Source organism: Fukomys damarensis, unplaced genomic scaffold (assembly GCF_012274545.1).
Source record: "Fukomys damarensis isolate Sample0158 unplaced genomic scaffold, DMR_v1.0_HiC HiC_scaffold_35, whole genome shotgun sequence".
Taxonomy (NCBI): Eukaryota; Metazoa; Chordata; class Mammalia; order Rodentia; family Bathyergidae; genus Fukomys; species Fukomys damarensis.
The window spans coordinates 27,204,529-27,223,702 of NW_022900947.1; the positions used below are offsets into that span (position 1 = coordinate 27,204,529).

The window sequence follows — 19,174 nt, forward strand, 5'->3', positions numbered from 1 at the left end:
ATTTTAATGAAAGAAAAAATGGATGAGTTTATTTCACAATAACCTTTAACTTCTGAAAACAATGAAGACAGGCAACAGTCATATTCAAATGAACTTGTAAAACAATTTTGATTTTTCACTCAGAATACACGAGATGTCATTGTTAGCCCTTATACTTGAAAAATGGAGACAACTGTTCATCAAAGGAAGAAAAACAGAAGCTATTAGATTTTAAGCTCAAGTTTCAATAAAAATTAAGGTAAAAGGCAGGTTAAAAACTTCAGACATTTTCATATTGTTCAAATATCACCAAACATATTAAGGTCTTTTTCTTTCATAAAATATAAATATCATTATTTATTAGAAATAATAGTTTAAAATTAATTTGTCTTCCTAAATAACATGATTTCTTGCTTTAAAGGAAGTTTCACCAACAATGTAACTTATCATAACTGCCCTGCAGTTTTATTTATTTAATTCCAAATTATTTGGATTTAAAGAATAAATGCTACCTACTCATGGTAAACTATTTTATTCCTAGTAAATGTTATTATAATTTTATAGTAAAAAAAGTCACAGAATTTAATACACACAGTGACTAAAGTATGGGCTTTTGTACATAGACAAAATCTGACAAGAAAAACACCTAACAAATAGGAAAAAAATGTAAGAAATAAAGTTTAGCTACATAAAATGATTTTTAATATTAAAGGTCATCAAGCCTAATACAACCTGAAAGAAACTTGAAAAGTGCCACCTATAACATAAGCTATAAAATATTATTGTCTGTCTCAGATTTCCAATTTTGTAGGTGACTTTTTATGTGGAAACAAAAATAGACGGCTTTGTTATTTTCATAGTTACAGGCAGAATACCAATGCTTTATTAAAACAAAACAAACAACAACAACAACAACAAAAACCCAAAAAAACTAAATGGAATGTGATTTGCTGGTCAGAAAATGTGTAGCAGACTTAAAGAATCCCCCTACCTTCATATGGCCCTATGTTCAGCACGTCCAGTTATTTCTGACAGTGCAGAGAAAGATATTGCATTCTCGTGTATGAAAATTCAATGTCAGAACAACAGCAGCAAAAAGATACTGTGATGATGCATTTTGTTCGTACCAATAATATAGTTGGGAACTCCAAAACCTTGCTTGCATACATACAGCAACAGTGCAAATGACATCTGTGCCAGGCCCGTGCGTAAAGCCTCTCCAGTGCAGTGTAAGTTTCCTCTTAGCACTGCCCTGGCGTGGACTGGAGTGCAGTGAGTGTACACTGTGGCTTGTTCACCAATGCCATAAATAAGAACAGCCAGTGCCACTATTCAGTTTGGCTGCCTGAATGCAGGCAAATGATATTCTGGGGATATCTTTAAACCCTGGGCTTTTTTCTTAACAAGCAGTTTTTCCTTAATGAATTCTGGTCCTAGTGAACTAGAAGGAATCTTAGGTCACCTCCTTGGATGGCAGGGTATATGTTAACTTTCCTCTTTTTAAAAAACCCAATGTTATTTGTTAGCCACTAAAATAAAATTTCCCCCTTTTCTACTCATTCCCTTTCTTTTCCCTAATGTGGACCCTATGTAAACCTAAAAACATGGTAACTTAATATACAGGTTTTCTCAAAGTGCAAAATATGTTACAGATAGTTTCATAGGCTTTATTTAAACACAACATTTTATACAATACAGTACAGTCTGAGATTTCTGCTCATAAGTTACCCACTTAGCAGACCACTATTTTAAAAGGGTTGACCACTTAAGAGTAACTCAGTGCTTTCTTACATGAAGTTAATACAATTGAACTTTACAAGTTTTGTTCAAAGCAAAACAAAGTTAATCTTACAATTACTCACATATATACATATTTTAAAATGCTCTTTAAATGTTTAAGCTTAGACAGACATATTTCTTAAATATAGACCATGTTTGCTTATAAACTCATGAATTATTTTATAGTCTGGTTTCTACTTTACACACATTGTATACAATATTTAAAAAAATAATCTGTGGATCAATTCATTTTACTTCTTTCTGCAAAATCTGTTCACCCTGTAACTCTTTAGGCAGGGTTCTTGACCGCTGTAGAACCACACTAAGTTCTTCAATTACCTTTGATGGCAATTTATGATCTGAGTCCAAAGTAGTTTTGTTATTTCTGTCCTCAGTCTTCTTCGATGTCTTTAGGTCCTTATGGCCTTTCTGCTGCCCCTGCTGGACCTCGGCCTCTGTGTCCTCTAGACAGATGAAACTCCGGTGTTTTCTGGTCCGATTTCGAAGTTTATCCTCTTTGTGCTCAAGGCACTGAGCCACGATGGAGGCTCTGTCCTTTAAGCTAGGTTCCATGGACTCTCTCTCATGCTTTTCACTGAGCCGCAGCCTTTCAAGCTCTGCTCTTGCACTCTAAAAATAAGATAAAATAAAATAAAACATCTCACAGGAAAGCAAGATTTGGCAAAAATGATATTCACAAAACATATTCCATATAACAGTTGACGCTTCCTATACAAGAATTTATTTCTATAATGTAGGTTCTAATTTTACGTTGATGTAAGTGGTGCATCTGAATTTATATATTAGTCTTAGAGCTGCATTATCAAATGAAATGCAGATAACAAAAATTCATTTTAACATGCATTTAGCACAGCAATCAAAGATATTTTTCAGGTTATTCAGACTGATTCTCATTTCTAAACTCTTCCAACTAATTTCTACTTTTGTGCCATAAATGCATGCACGCTTAGTTCCAAAAGTGTTGCACACTCAGCAATGAGGAAAAAAATACTCTCCTTGGCCATGTGAACCAGGAAAGTGCTCTGTGTCATAACTTTCTTCGAGATCCATAATATAAAATAAAGATGCTGAGAATTATTAAGGGAGAGAAACTACTTAACTCTGTTGTTTCTGTTTTATTATCCCAATATTTCTGGCTAGTGAAATCTTTCTCCTGCATAATGCCTATTGGGATTCCCTGGGGATATTTTTAAAAACACGAAAATACGCTAATAACTGCTTTTGTATTAGTGGATTAGAATTCACAATTGTAACTATCAGGACCTACAAGTACTAGAAGTGCACTGCAACACAACACCTACAACTGAGTAAAGTAGACTTTTAAAAGTAGTATGCAGGACAAACTGGCTGGGAAATATCTAGGGTACAGACTTTCCTTGGCTTCTCAGGAATCATGACTCATTCAAGTATAAAATATGGCTTTATATATCACAGTAAGTTTTCACAACTTTTCAGCTGAAAGACTTAGATGCAGAATTTAGGAGCCAAATATTAATGTATATAGTGCTGAAATTTTAAGTACACTGTAAGGTTCAATATTAGCTTAGATTTATAAGCTTGTGTGAAGGCGAGGAATGGTAAAAGTGATCTGTGAAAAGTCAGAGTATGGAGTGGGCAGAAGGTAAATATAGAAAACCTGCAGTGCTTTACATGAATAATATAGTGAGCTGGAGAGGCTGGCAGGGGAGGAAAGAAAACTACTGTCCTCAAATGACAAGGTATTAATTTAAAAAGCAAGATAGATAAAGTGTAAAAGCAGATGAGCACGAGGTGGCTTGCTCCAGGCAATTTGAGTCTGCGTTGTAGCAGAGAAATGGTGCCTATTGCTCCCAGCTGCAGAGTGCAGCTCTTTCTGCAGAGCTGAATCAATGGGCAGTGAATGGATCATCAGAGCAAATCACTCACAAGGCCTTAGTCTGGGCTCTTACATGGTTCCCATTAAACACACACACACACACACACACACACACACACACACACACACACAACACAACCTCAGGAATTCTTTAAAGTACTTCTACTATGAACTCACTTATTAGGTGGTAATCTCCATGGTGTAAAACATACAATCACGTCTAACTAAATTTAATTCTAACAACACCTCAACTTTTCCATGATCATTCACAGTGTAGTTGTATTTTATGGTGCAGAAACACAAACTCAAGGAATAATCTGTCTGAGGCCACATAAGAAAAACTTTGAAGTGAGGCTAGAAATACTCAAAGAAATAATTTGCCATCAATGACCTAAGAGTGTGTGAAATGGGAAGCCACGGGGCACTGTGGCGGTTGTGTGCCTTTCCCACTCCTGCTTCCAGCTCCACCTCTGGCCTTCTGTCCTTGAGCAGCACAGGGCATGCAGCATCCTACCTCCCAGTGGCCTTCTGGCAGTAGGTAGTGCAGGGTGTGCTGGGCATTGCATCCAGGGCTGTGTACAGATCCTCACAGGAGGAAGGAAGAGAGCCTGAGGGTGGGCCAGCGTCCCCGGTTGGCCAAGCATATCTGTGTTAATTCTCCAAATGGCTTCCTACTCCTGGGCCTTCCAGGTACCTGCTACCTTCCTCTCTTGCTGCCAGAGGGAAAGTCTGAAGGTGTGAAAGCAAGAAGATGTCCCTAGAGAAGTCCACAGCCCTGCAGAGCTGAGACCAGCACCTGAAGTACCTCCTGAGCAAGCTGCCTGACTGGCATGGAGGAGGTAACAGGATGGAGAGAGCCCTATGGAGACACTGTTGCAATATGCCTAGAGAAGTAAGCACTGCTTAGAGACCACTGGCCTGGACTGTAGAAGAGGGAAGCCCAGGAGACCAGGCACCTATGTAAAGACAACAAGGTGAGGCCCGAGGCTGGGCAATGGGACCCTTGCTGTAGCATATCCTGTTGAAGATGCTGCAGTCTCTGGAGTGACCCCTTTGTAGTGGCCCTGTTCCTAAGAGGCCACCCCCTTGGGCTGCAATGGCTTTTCTTGAGTAGCCACCTGCAGGAAGCAGCAGGCAGGGCAAATGGGGTCATGTTCCGGGTTGGCCTGTATTACAGATTATTCCCTGGTGCCGAGGTCTGGGCTCCAGCTCCTCTAAGTTAGACCCACGATGGTCAGCCTCTGGGATGTAGGCAAGCCTGCTTCAAGGACTGTGAGGTTTGCAGGGCTCTCACAGGAAGGGCCAGGCAGCCAAAACTGTTGTTTGTTTTTTAAAAGGGTTTCAGAGCAGTGCTGTTTACTAACAGATATGAAAATATTGTGATGTGATAACAACTGTGTTAGAGATTGTAGCATAAGATGCCATCACACAATCTGCACAGGGCAGAAGTCCTTTCTATGGCCAGTGTCACAGGTGGCAAACTGGATCTGCATTCTTGCTTTCAAGTCACCGTAATCAAAATCAGATCAGGTCCTTATCCTTTGTTCTGGCTGCGCTATACACTTCAGCCGTTGCAGGGGTCCTACAGGAGTGAGGCTACAAAGGTGGAGGGCTTCCTGGAAGAGGAACAGCAAGTGCGCACCAAATTATATACCACCTACAGCCACAGAGGCTGTGGATTTCCAAAAGAAAATTCAGGCTTTCAGGTGAACTGTCCAGATTTTCAAATAATTGACAAATTCAAATTCTGATCAACATTGTGATAATCAAACCAAACAGTTTTGAGGTCATAAAATATTCATGGTACTCATCACCTTTGGCACTGAGTCCAGCCAAACCTCTTATTAATACACTTCTCCTCCACTGTAAAAGTAACACAGAAACATTATAATAGCAAAAATTGGCCCAGTGAAAAGGAACATGGCTGTAATACCCAAAGGATAACTCTTAGCAATTTCTTATATGTCTTTCCAGGTAAATGTATGTGAGTATAAATCTATTTACAGCCACCAGAAACTTGCCAGCCATGTGAGTGGGCCACCTCTAAAGCAAATCCTCAGACCCAGTGAAGTCCTCAAATAACTACTGAACTACTGAGCTTTCCAGCTACACAGCAAAAAGGAACTATCCCTGCTATGCCCTGGCTGAATTCCTGACCACAAAAACTGAGAGATAATAAAACGTGTTCCTTGTTTTAAGACAAAGAGCTAGAGAGATACACACAGGGAGCTCAGGTTGGTTTTCTGAAATGGATGTGCTTCTTTCTAGTACATCAAACTGCTCCAGGATAGTAAGGAACAAGCAGATGGGTCACTATTATTATGTTCTGTTCAACTGTACCATTCTTCTTTGTTCATTATTTTACAGAAGTCATTTAAAAAAGCAATGGCGGGACAGGGGATTTAGCTCAGTGGTTCTGCCGCCTGCCTCACAAGCATAAGGACCCGAGTTCGATCCCTGGTACCAAAAAAAAAAAGAAAGAAAGCAATGGCTTCCCTCCCTTTTCTTTTGAGAGAGAATCTCGCTGTGTTGTCCAGTGTGGCCCCTGAGTTCTGGACTGAAATGATCTTCTTGTCTTGGTCTCCCTAGGAGTTGAGATTGTAGGTGGGTATCACCACACTCAGCTTTGAATGGCAATTTTAATGGAATTGTCTCCCAAGTTTATTATTTTGTCCCAATATATGTTAACTATATTGTATGTCAGGTGTTATTACAATATATTATCAAATTTAATTATGTAATCATCACAACCACCCTATAGGGCAGAGGCCTTTACTAGTTCCACGTATTTACAGATAAATAAGCTGTGGTCACAAAGTTAAGGCAGGTTTTAAGAGTTTTACAAAACAGGAGCACTGACAGGTGGTTATCTAGCTTATGCATTCTTCCTCATTCTGTCTCTTGTGTAATTTCTTCTGCCAACAATTTACTTTTCTTGGTTTATTCAGCTAGCTTCCAAATTTACTTAATTCATTTTCTAAGGTGCTTTCTCCAGGAAGCTTTTTGAGAGGTACTTTTACACAACTTTCAAAAGAACCTCATGAAAACCAGGCTAAATTAACAAATTTCCCAATCTGCCAAGAACTTGCCTGAAAAATTCTTCCTACACATATACCTCAATATTAATGTTTTTTTTCTTATGAATGCATTCCACTTAGTAATTTTAAGTTAATTTCCATTTTTAAAACATAGGCTCAGGGCCAGTGATTTAGCTTAGTGGTTCTACACCTGCCTTGCAAGCACAAGATCCCACATTTGATCCCCAGTATCAAAAAACAAACAAACAAACAAAACAAAACAAAACAAAACAAAAAAATGTAAGTTCAAAATTGGGCAGTCGTTTTATAAGTATATTTTCTAATATATTTACATAAATCTAACTCTATAGTATACATCTTAATGTTTCACATGAAGAATTTTGTATTAATTTTGTTTCAATGCCTTTTCAAATGTTTTTCCACTACTGAAGAAACATATTTGTAAAATCACTAAATCATATTTATCAAATTTACAAAAGAAGCTTAGATTATTTTAACTCATACATTTTCCAGCAATTAAAAACAGCATGATACTGGCAAACAACAGACCCAAAGACCAGTGGAATAGATTAGAAGATGAAGAAACAACTCCTGACATACTCAACTACCTCATCTTTGACTAAGCCAAACAAACTCTCTGGAGGAAAAATAGCCTCTTTTAAAAATGGTGTTGGAAAAACTGGATTTCAACTTGTTAAAGATTAAAACTAGACCTGTAACTTTCACCATGCACTAAATTAAAATCCAAGTGGATTAAAGATATAAATCTTAGAAACACGAAACTTACTGGAAGATGTAAGGTAGAGCTCTCAAAGATATCAGCATAGGAAAAGACTTTATAAACAAATCCTCAGTAGCATGGGAAGTAGCACAAAGAGTCAACAAATGGGATCTCATATTTTTTTTCAGCTTTAATTGAGTTTATTGGTACATTTTAGGGATACAGTACAGTTACATTCATTGTTGGGATCTTGCACCACTACATGACAAGTCTTAGTTCTCATTTTTTTCCCTTTGTCCTTGCCCTCCCTTCACCCCCTCGTCCCCTCCCCATCTACAAACACTTTATTTCCATCTTTTCATTATCTCACATTTTTTTTCTTTTCCCTTATTACCCTTCCCCTACCCATCCCACCTTCCCTACACCTTTAGCTCCTTTCTTCCCATTTCTAAATGTCAGTATTCTTATTAGGATCTTCTGTATTATTGCAGATTATTCACACCAGAGAAACTATTCGGTAATTACACATGTGTGACTTATTTATTTCACTTAGGAGTATATCTTCAATATGTATCCATTTTCCTACGAATGAATCTATTTTCTCGTTCTTTATGCTGAGTAATATTTCATTTTATAGAAAAACCACATCTTTATCCAGTTTCCAACTGATGGGCAAATGGGCTGTTTCCAAGTTTTAGTTATTACAAACTGTGCCACTATAAACATGGGTACGCATACTTCTCTGAGATATGATTCTTTTAGCTCTTTTGGAAAGATACCCAGCAGAGGGATGGCTGGGTCAAATGGAACCTCCAGTCCAAGCTCTTGGAGGTATCTCCATATTGATTTCCATAGTGGTTGCACTAGTCTGCAATCCCACCAACAATGGAGAAGGGTTCCTTTATCCCCACAACCCCACCAACATTTGTAATTGTGTGATTTCTTGATAGCAGCCAATCTTTGTGGGGTGAGGTGGAATCTCAGTGTTGTTTTCATCTACGTCTCTCAAATGATCAGTGATGTGGAACATTTTTTCATATACTTACTTGCTGCTTTTACTTCTTTGTCTGAGAAATGTCTGTTCATTCTGGATACCCATTTTTGAATTGGGTCTATATATTTGGGGGGACTGATTGTTTTGAGTTCTTTATACATTCTTGATAATAGTCCTTTGTCTGAGGAAGAGTAAAAATTTTTTCCCACATTGTAGTTTGTCTCTTAATTATGCTGATGGTTTCTTTTGAAGTACAGAAGCTTTTTAATAAGATGAGATACAAGTTGTTGATTCTATCTGCTAGTTCCCATGCTACTGAGGATTCGTTCATAAAGTCTTTTCCTATCCCATTGTCTTCCAGAGTTCTGCCTGACTTACCTTCAGCAAGTTTAATGTTTCTGTTTTAATATTTAGATCTTTAATCCATTTGGATTTCAATTTAGTGCATGGTGAGAGATAAGGGTCTAATTTTAATCTGTGGCAGGTTGACACCCAGTTTTTCCAACATCATTTATTAAAGAGGCTATCTTTCCTCCACTGAGGATGGTCAGTAACTTTGTCAAAGATGAGATAGCTGAGTACATCTGGGTTTGTTTTTGTGTCTTCCAGTCTGTTCCACTGATCCTCACGCCTGTTTCTTTGCCAGTACCATGCTGTTTTTATCACAGTGGCTCTGTAGTATAGTTTCAAATTGGGAATTGTTATACCCGCTGCCATGTGTCTGTTGCCTAAAATGGCTTTTGCTATTCTAGGTCCCTTATGGTTCCAAATGAATTTTTGGATTCTTTTTTCTAGTTCTGTGAAATATAGTGTTGGAATTTCAATTGGCATTGCATTGAATGTATATAGAAGCACAAGCACATGGAAACTGAACAACACTCTCCTAAACAATCAATGGATTACAGAGAAAATTAAAGAAGAAATTAGACAGTTTTTACAAATAAATGAAAATGCCAATACAACAGACAGGAATGTATGGGACACAATAAAAGCAGTTCTACAAGGAAAATTCATAAGATAGAATGCCCACAGTAGGAAAACAGAGAGGGCTCAAATAAACAACTTAATGATGAAAATTAGACTCCTAGAAAAACAAGAGCAGGAAAAACCCAAAGCTCGAACAAGAGAGGAAATTATAAAGATCCAAGGAGAAATCAATGCAATTGAAACTAAGAAAACGATACAAAAAATGAATGAAACAAAGAGCTGGTTTTTTGAAAGAATAAATAAAATCGACAAACCCTTAGCTAATCTTATCAAAAAAAAAGGAAAGAAAAGGCTCAGATCCATGCAATCAGGAATGAAAAAGGCGAAGTCACAACAGATCCAAAAGAAATCCAGAAGATCATGAATAGCTACTTTGAGAACCTGTACTCCAATAAAACGGAAAACAGAAGAAATGGACAGATTTCTAGATACTTACGAATTACCAAATTTGAACAAATAAGATAAAAATATTTTAAACACCCCAATTACAGTCAGTGAAATTGAAAATATAATTAAAAACTTACCAACAAAGAAAAGCCCAGGCCCTGATGGATTCACTGCTGAATTTTACAAGACATTTAGAGAAGAACTACTGTCACTACGCCTCAAACTTTTCAATTAAATTGAAAGGGAAGCTATACTTCCAAATTCATTCCTGGAAGCAAGTATCACTTTGATTCCCAAACCAGGGAAAGATGCAACTAAAAAGGAGAACTACAGACCAATCTCCTTAATGAATATAGATGCAAAAATCCTTAATAAGATACTAGCAAACAGAATACAGAGGATTATCAAGAAGATCATCCATCCTGACCAAGTCAGATTTATTTCAGAGATGCAAGGGTGGTTCAATATACGAAAGTCAATAAATGTAATACATTATATTAACAAAGTCAAGGACAAAAACTATATGATCCTCTCAATAAATGCAGAAAAAGCATTTGATAAAATTTAACACCCATTCATGATAAAAACCCCTTCAAAAAATTGGAATAGATGGTCTATACCTCAATTTAATAAAGGCTATCTATGAAAAACCATCAGCCAACATCATATTAAATGGCCCAAAACTGAAAATCTTCATGTTAAAATCAGGAACAAGGATGCTCATTATCACCACTCCTCTTCAATATAGTTCTGGAAACCTTAGCCAAAGCAATTAGACCAGAGAAAGAAATTAAAGCAATACAGATAGCAAAGGAGAAGTTAAACTGTCATTATTTGCTGATGATATGATACTCTACATTGAAGACCCAAAAAACTCCACCAAAAGACTTCTAGACTTAATTGACAGATTCAGTAGAGTATCTGGATACAAGGTGAACACCCAAAAATCAATAGCCTTCTTATACACACATAACAGACTCACTGAGAGAGAAATAAGGGAAAAAATTCCTGTTACAAAAGCACCCAAAAAAATGAAGTATTTAGGAATCAATCTAACAAAAGAAGCAAAAGATCTCTACACTGAAAACTACAGCACTCTGAAAAAAGAAATTGAAGAGGATATAAAAAAATGGAAAGATATCCCCTGCTCCTGGGTAGGAAGAATCAACATAGGGATCTCATCTTTTTAAAAAGCCTCTGCACTGTCACAGAAATCACAAGCACAGCTAAGAGACAACCCATAATTATGGAAAAAATTTTTACCAGATGTTCCTCAAAGGTTCACTATCTAGAATATATAAAGAACTAAAAAAAATCAGACCCCCCCCAATATAAAGACCCGATTAAAAATGGGCATCTAAAATGAACAGACCTTTCTCAAAGAAGTAAAAAAAAAGCAGCAAATAATCATATGAAAAAATGTTCAACATCACTGATCATCGGACAGATGCAGATTAAAACAACACTGAGATTCCATCTCACCCCAGTAAGAATGGCTGCTATCAAGAAATCAACCAATACCAAATGCTGGTGGGGTTGTGGGGAGATAGGAACCCTTCTTCATTGTTGGAGGGAGTGCAGACTGCTGCAACCAGTATGGAAGTCAATATGGAGATACCTCAAAGAACTGGGATTAGAAGTCCCAGTTGATCCAGCTATTCCTCTGCTGGGTATCTTCCAAAAGAATTAAAAGAATCATCCCACAGCAATATTTGCTTACCCATATTTATAGCGGCACAGTTTATAACAGCTAAAACTTGGAAACAGCCCAATTGCCCATCAACTGGATACTGGATAAAGAAGATGTGTTTTTTTAAATAAAATGGAATACTTTCCAGCCATAAAGAATGAGAAACTAGAGAGATTTATAGCTACGTGGGTGCATTGAGGCTATACTCTGAAGTGAAATTAATAAGTCACACATGTATGAATACCGAATAATGTCTCTGGTGTGAAAAAGTAAAAGTGCAAATATGGATTAAAATGTATAATTGATATTGCATAATAGGAAGAAAAGTCTAAAAGAGTACAGGATGTGGGAGGGGTAGGGGAAAGTTAAAAAGGGCAAAGAAAAAATATATGCAAAGGAAAAACATGGAAACAATGTCTTTGTCAACAGGGAAGGGTGGAGGGGCTCAGGGAAGGGCTGGAGAATGGGAAAAATAAGAACCTGATAAGTCATGTATAGGTACAAGATCCCAATAATGAATGTAACTACACTGTATACCTAATGTGTACCAATAAATTTAATAAAGATCAAAAAAAAAACACAAAATATTGCACAGAATTGTTTTAAGAGACTTTAACAATTTCTCAAAGCAACAATTTTGACACACAGGGTTACTACTGGCAAGACTTTAAAGTAACAGCCTGAGAAAAAGTAAGCAAGCAGCTAAATCTCTGGGAGATAAAAAGTGACAAGAAAATCAAGCTGTTACTTATAGGACCAAGCCCTGCAATCCTTGAGATAAGAGGGTAGGATGCATGAGAAACTGTGCAAATAGTAAAAATAGTAAAATAAAATATAAATAAATAAAATTAAAATAAAAATAGTAAAATAGTAAAAATGGTGAAGAATAGGACTCAGCACTGACACTAAGGGTTTTTATACTTTCATTTTAATGCATTTCTATAATAAAATCTCCACCTGGGGGAACATGACACATTTCTAAGCACATTTTGAGCTATGTACAAAGTCATGCCTGCACAATAGCTAAATAATACCCTGTCCGGAGACCAATGCCCTTTCTTGGGAAAATAATGAATAATTAATGACATTTTTGGGGGATCCTACAAAAATGAAACATATCCTTTGTTGACCATTTTTCCATCTATACAAGAAATAGTGTGAGGTTTGTGAGCTCTTTCTGTCTCTTTTCTGGGGCTGCCAGTGGGACATTTTGTTTCCTTTCTGTAATAAACTTTCCAATTAACGCCTTTGGCTATAAATTTGTACTGCAGCCTCAGTATTAATTTCCATTATCACTGAAGTAAGGACCATGACAGTCAGTGACATCTTCAGTTTACCATGTAGATGATTTTAAAATGCAGTAGTTTATTATTTGATCCCAAATCCACAATTTTAGAGTGAAATTTTTTAACATGCTCAAGATCAGGAAACTGAAGATGTCACTGACTGTCATGGTCCTTACTTCAGTGATAATGGAAATTAATACTGAGGCTGCAGTACAAATTTATAGCCAAAGGCGTTAATTGAAGTTTATTATCTGTCATGGTCCTTACTTCAGTGATAATGGAAATTAATACTGAGGCTGCAGTACAAATTTATAGCCAAAGGCGTTAATTGGAAAGTTTATTACAGAAAGGAAACAAAATGTCCCACTGGCAGCCCCAGAAAAGAGAGAACTATCAAGAAATCAACCAATAACAAATGTTGGAGGGGTTGTGGGGAGAAAGGAACCCTTCTCCATTGTTGGTGGGAGTGCAGATTAGTGCAACCACTATGGAAATCAATATGGAGATACCTCAAAGAGCTGGGACTAGAGGTTCCATTTGACACAGCCATCCCTCTTCTAGGTCTCTCTCCAAAAGAATTAAAAGAATCGTACCAGAGTGATATATGCATACCCGTTTATAGTGGCACATTTTGTAATAGCTAAAACTTGGAATCAGCCCATTTGCCCATCAGTTGGAGATTGGATAAAGATGTGGTTTTTCTATAAAATGGAATACTACTCAGCCATAAAGAATGAGAAATTACATATTGAAGATATATTCCTAAGTGAAATAAATAAGTCACACATGTGTAAATACCGAATAGTTTCCCTGGTGTAAATAATCTGCAACAATGCATACGATTCTAATAAGATTACTGACATTTAGAAATGGGAAGAAAGGAGCTAAAGGTGTAGGGAAGGTGGGATGGGTAGGGGAAGAGTAAAAAGGGAAAAGAAAAAAATGTGAGATAATGAAAAGGTGGAAATAAAGTGTTTGTAGATGGGGAGGGGAGGAGGGGGTGAAGGGAGGGCAGAGGTAAGGGGAAAAAATGAGAATCAAGACCTGTCATGTAAAGGTACAAGATCCCAACAATGAATGTAACTGTACTGTATCCCTAAAATGTACCAATAAACTCAATTAAAGCTGAAAAAAAAGGAGAAATTAGACTCATTCATAGGAAAATGGATACATATTGAGGATATATTCCTAAGTGAAATAAATAAGTCACACGTGTAAATACCGAATAGTTTCTCTGGTGTGAATAAAATGTAATAGTACATAAGCTCCTAATGAGATAACTGACATTGTGAAATGGGAAGAAAAGGGCTAAAGGTATAGGGAAAGTGGGAAGGGTAGGGGAAAGGTAATAAGGGAAAAAATACGAGAAAATGAAAAAATGGAAATAAAGTGTTTGTAAATGGTGAGGGGAGGAGGGGGTGAAAGGAGGGCAGGGACAAAGGGAAAAAATGAGAACCAAGATCTGTCATGTAAAGGTACAAGATCCTAATAATGAATGTAACTGTACTGTATACCTAAAATGTACCAATAAACTCAATAAAAAAATTAAAAAATAAATCATCTACACGGACTGCTGGTTGAAGAATTTTGAGCCTAAAAACTTGTCATTTGCTTTTCTCTGTAGTTGATCCTAAGGCAGTAGCTTGAAGATCTGGGTCATGGGAGAGAATATATATTCTCTACATTTGCTTTATTGGTTCTACCTTTGTTCTGTGGAATGTCTCAAGAATTTTTAGATTCTAGATTAATGAAACCATAATTTTGCAGAATGTTTTTATAAGCAAAAACTGTAGGTGTGGAATGGACAGAGGGACAAGGTCATTATTTCTTGGGAGACTTACTCTCCTTTGATTATACCAGTGTAGCAACATCAAGTAGGGCAACTAAAGACCGTTATTTTTGAAACCTTTGTATTTAGAGACAGAGTTTTTCAGTGGGATTAAATATTCAGGCACGTTTTCATACATGGAGAAACATTTGAAAGACCTGATTACTACATTAAAGTGACTTTATTCTTCTAAAGGTTTTTTTTTTTTTCCCCTGCTTGGAAAGCAAAAGATTCAAATAGCTTAATCCCAAATTTAAGCTCAAAGAAGATATAATACTTTTTAAATGCTTTTCTTTGTGCTTTGAGGAACTCAATTAAGACACTGAGACATGAGCTGGTTCCCAAGTGGCTAATGAGTTTTGGGAGTAAAGCCTATGATCTTTCCTGAAGAGACCATACTTCACATCAAGATTGGCATTACTTAAATGCTCCCACCCCACAGTGAGAAAGAAAATAAATAATGACCTTCAAGAGCAAAGCTAATTGATGCTCAAATGTCATCTTGAAGTTTCTTAAATTAAGCAAAATACCCCATTATTTCCCAAACCACTGGAAATTGCTTACGTCTGTAGAAAATCTACTTATCCTAGCTCCGGACATTTTCTGCCACAGACTCGCTTTGAGGTAGTTTAATAACTTTCTAAAACTAATTTGAGATGTACTGTACCACCACAATTTCTACACAAATATTTAAAATTATTAGGCTACTCTTGAGATAAGAAAATAAATGATACTGTATCTATGTAAATGGGTAGGCAGTGTCACTAAAATAAATGATGTAAGATTATTCATAATGTTTTCTTGATATTTATGATTACTGTATTTTTCAAAGTAACTAGGCAGTGACTGACATTTATAGTCATAGCAAGACACAGGAAAACAAGTGCTTTAATTTAATATCAGAAAATCAAAATCCTAACCTACCTCAATATTTCTTCGGGCTTGAGTTGCATTTTTTTCATGCTGGATTGGAATTAGAGGTAAACCTCCAATTTTGGGATTTTTGGTTATTGAACGTTTTCGTTCCTTTCCAGCTGGTGGCCATATATCATTTTCATGCTGTGGAAACACAATTTCACACTGTTAGTGTGTGATTTTATTATGTACACCACGCTAGTCACTTGGCTCCCTTTCTACCTACTACATCAAATGATGTGCTTTCCATGAGAATGCCATTTGTAATTATGATGTTGACTCTAGCAGTGACAGGGCTCGGGGATGTAAAACTCTTATGTGAACTGAGCTTTTGAGGTCTCAGTTCAATTTCTAAATTTCAAATACATGACCGCTGTACTACTTATCAATCCAAAAGGGGAAAACATTGGAGGAAACTGGCGAATCTCTTTGTGAAAGAAAAATAATGCATTTGTCTACATTTCTAGGCTTCATAATAAAAATAACTATACATTTATTTTTTCCTCCCATCAAAGGTGATTTTAATGTAAAAATAATTTGATCTTATATATCCCAAAGCCACCTAAGGCATGGCTATTAGAAAAATGAGCCTTCTTTTACAACATTTTGAAAAATGTTACTTTTTTCATCTAATTGAATTCCAAAGAAATGGTACCTTTTAATACATACATTTATACTGTACAACAGAGTGTATGGAACATTTGTTCTCAAATTATTGACTATATAGTCTATCCCAATAAACAATTATAGATATGACTGGAGAAAAGTTAATTTTGCTATGAGGGATAAATGTCCAGAGGCAAAATAATAAGCTTTTGAATAATTAATCCTTGAGATACACATATAAAAGAAAAACATTTAAAGAATTTTTCTACCCTTCAGGGTAGATTAATTTTTTAGAAGTTGGGAAAGCAAATTGATTTTCAGACAATCCATGAAAGATATATAGAAAGTCAAATGCAAAAAGAAAGTTACAGATGTTTTGATGAAATGAAAACCATTTGGTAAATTGCATAGCTTGATTCTATGCTATATTTTCTTTAATTTTTAAGATATATCAACAAATTCTTGTTCTTTTTAAAGTTGGTATTTTAATGTATTTTCTACAGCAAATAATTCATTTCTAAAAATATTTACTGTATATTAAATAATAATAGCTAATTTATATCGAAGGGTATTTTGCCGAGCTTTGAGCTTAGCAATATACTCGTTATTTCATTTAACCCTCAACAATCCTACAATGTAAGTCTTATTATTAGGCTTTGTGAATAATGTATACTGTTGAATTGCAGAGAAGTATTTACTTTGATTTAGCAAGTGTACAACAGTAATGTACTTACTTTTCAACCAGAGAGAAAGTTACAATCTTCAGAATGGTATTTTTATATTATAGTCTCAAATACAAAAATAATTTGATATTATAATATGATATACTTGGGATGTTCTCAACATGTAAATCTGAGTGAGAACTGGCTAAATGGAATTAGGTAATTCTTTGAATTATTTTTTATATTTTCATATCACTGATGTATAGTGCCTATGTTATATGATATATTGAGAAAAGCAGAAAGCTCTAGATCTAAGTGTTATGTCCTAATTTAATACTTCTAGTTGTTTGGAAGTGTGGAGAAAAGGTGTCTGAGCAGGGATCGTACAGCTGAGGAACATATAATGAATGATTCTACCCAAAATCTTCACTTTTGCCTCCCACTTACGAATCATTGAATTAATTTAATTTTATTCACTGTAAATACTCTTTTGAATCCTTGAGACTGCTAATCTATCACTGCCACCATTCTTTTTTCCACTGGTTGGTTGTTTGTTCATTCTTTCTTTCCTTCCTTGCCTGGCTCAGATTTCATGATTAATTAATAAACGCACTGCTTCTCAATTATCTTTAACTTCTGTCTTCTCTCTGCTCTTTTGAAAAACCCTAAGTCAAGAAACACAGGGAAATTATTTTATTGATTCCTTTTAATTTAAAGTTTAACCTTAAATTTCAAGTTGAGCGGTCAGTATTCCCTTAAAGTTCTACCATAGGACTACTTAAATCCTCAATCTGCATATTGTTTCTCATCATTTTTAACAGCCTTCCTTGCCTTACAAGTCAGAAACTTATTGATTTAATTCAATAAATTATTATTTATCACATAAGAATATAATTTTCCCACCATGAAATGTGCCTATCATTACGTGCACAGCAGGTGTGACAGGAGAGCTTTTCTCTTTGTTTGGAATCAGCATTTTCTCTGATTACAAGTAACCTTCTGCCAGTCATATCTGCAACTGACTAATGGGCCACACTATGTAATCAATAATTTGCAAACCAATATGCTACACTGTGGTTTAATGATTCTTATCAATAATGGACAGCTATTTTGTCACAGTTTGGTCACACTGCTGCAAGTCTGCTAAAGGTCTCTGATGCTGTAATAATCTCTCTTCTGCTATCAACTTACTTCTCCAATTACTGGATTGTCACCATCAACATATATGCAAATATATACTCCTTAGTCTCACATTAAAACCCCAAACCTACCTCACCTCTTGTTCCTTTCTAGCCATAAACTCTTATACTCACAGCAAATTAGTAATAGAATAGTCTGTACTGAGTCGTCACATGGTTCTTCTCCTTCCTTACCCCATATTCGTCTCGTCGTTTCCTAGTCTGCTTGATGTTTAAAATTGGAAATATCCCAAAGCGAATCGGAAAGCTTTCCCTATCTCCTACCTTCCCATCTTTCCTCCTTTCTCCCTCCATCTCTCCCTGCCCCTCCCTCCCTCTCTCTCATCAATCCAGTCTTATTGCTTTCAATATAATCCAAACACTGACTCCTCCTAAATACATAATTCAGTCTCAAATTCTGAGCTTTGCTATTCAGCACATCTACTTGTATATCTAAAAGGGATCTCAAATTATTTGTGACCCAAAGAGAAATCTTAATTTTCTTCTGCATGTCTAGTAACTCTTAGGTGAAAAAACTAGGATTCTTCCTTGATTTTTATTCCATCTCTCAAACTGCTGTAGCCAGTCAGTACGTAAGTCTTACAGGCTCTACCTTTAAAATATTCCTCAAACTGAGTATGTCTTACCATATCTACCATTACCTCTCTAGTCTGAACTGATTCCTTCTTTTGCCTCTTTCCTGCTTTTATCTTTGGTCCCCCACATTGCAGCCTCAAAAAAGTATTTTTCAACTAAAATAAGATTACATCCTTCTCTTGTTTAAAATTCTAAAACAAGGACTGCAAGATCTGTCCTCTGCTTTCCTCGTCTCTTGTAACCCCTCTCACACAGTCCTTCAGGTATTTGTGACATAAACTGATATCATCACACCGGGACTTGCTGGCTCCCCCCTGAGAAGGACCCCTCTTGGATACCTGGACGATTCACCTCTTGCGGACAGAGCTCTACTCTACCTACTCAGACCTGAGCAGTCCTCATCACCAGAGAACTTCATTAGTTAGTGTTCCTTCTTACCACAGTCATAGTCTCTTATTTGCTAACATATCAGAGTTATTGTTTCACCATACTGATGTCCATTTGAACTTTTACTACTTATTTTCTTGTTCTCTTGTTTTAGGAATACTGTGTATGTACTTTGTAAAAGACAGGGACTACACGGGGCAGATTATCTGTCTGTCTGTCTGTCTGTCTGTCTATCTATCTATCTATCTATCTATATCTATCTCA

The 19,174-nt window shown here is 36.3% G+C and overlaps 1 protein-coding gene across 5 annotated transcripts in view; it reads right to left on the reverse strand.

The window, feature by feature from the left end:
• Window positions 1–432: 432 nt before the first annotated feature.
• Arap2 (ArfGAP with RhoGAP domain, ankyrin repeat and PH domain 2) overlaps window positions 433–19,174 on the reverse strand; it is a 179,444-nt gene continuing 160,702 nt past the window's right edge. For 2 of the 5 annotated variants that reach the window (XM_010613703.2, XM_010613701.3), the window contains exons 31-32: window positions 15,490–15,624; window positions 436–2,388 (exon numbers count right to left, since the gene is read on the reverse strand). In XM_010613703.2, the coding sequence (XP_010612005.1) occupies window positions 2,005–2,388; window positions 15,490–15,624 (519 nt within the window). In that variant the 3' untranslated portion in view covers window positions 436–2,004. Of the gene's footprint in view, window positions 2,389–15,489; window positions 15,625–19,174 lie in introns of all 5 variants that reach the window. The other 3 variants (XM_010613699.2, XM_010613700.2, XM_010613702.3) reach the window with 2 other exon arrangements.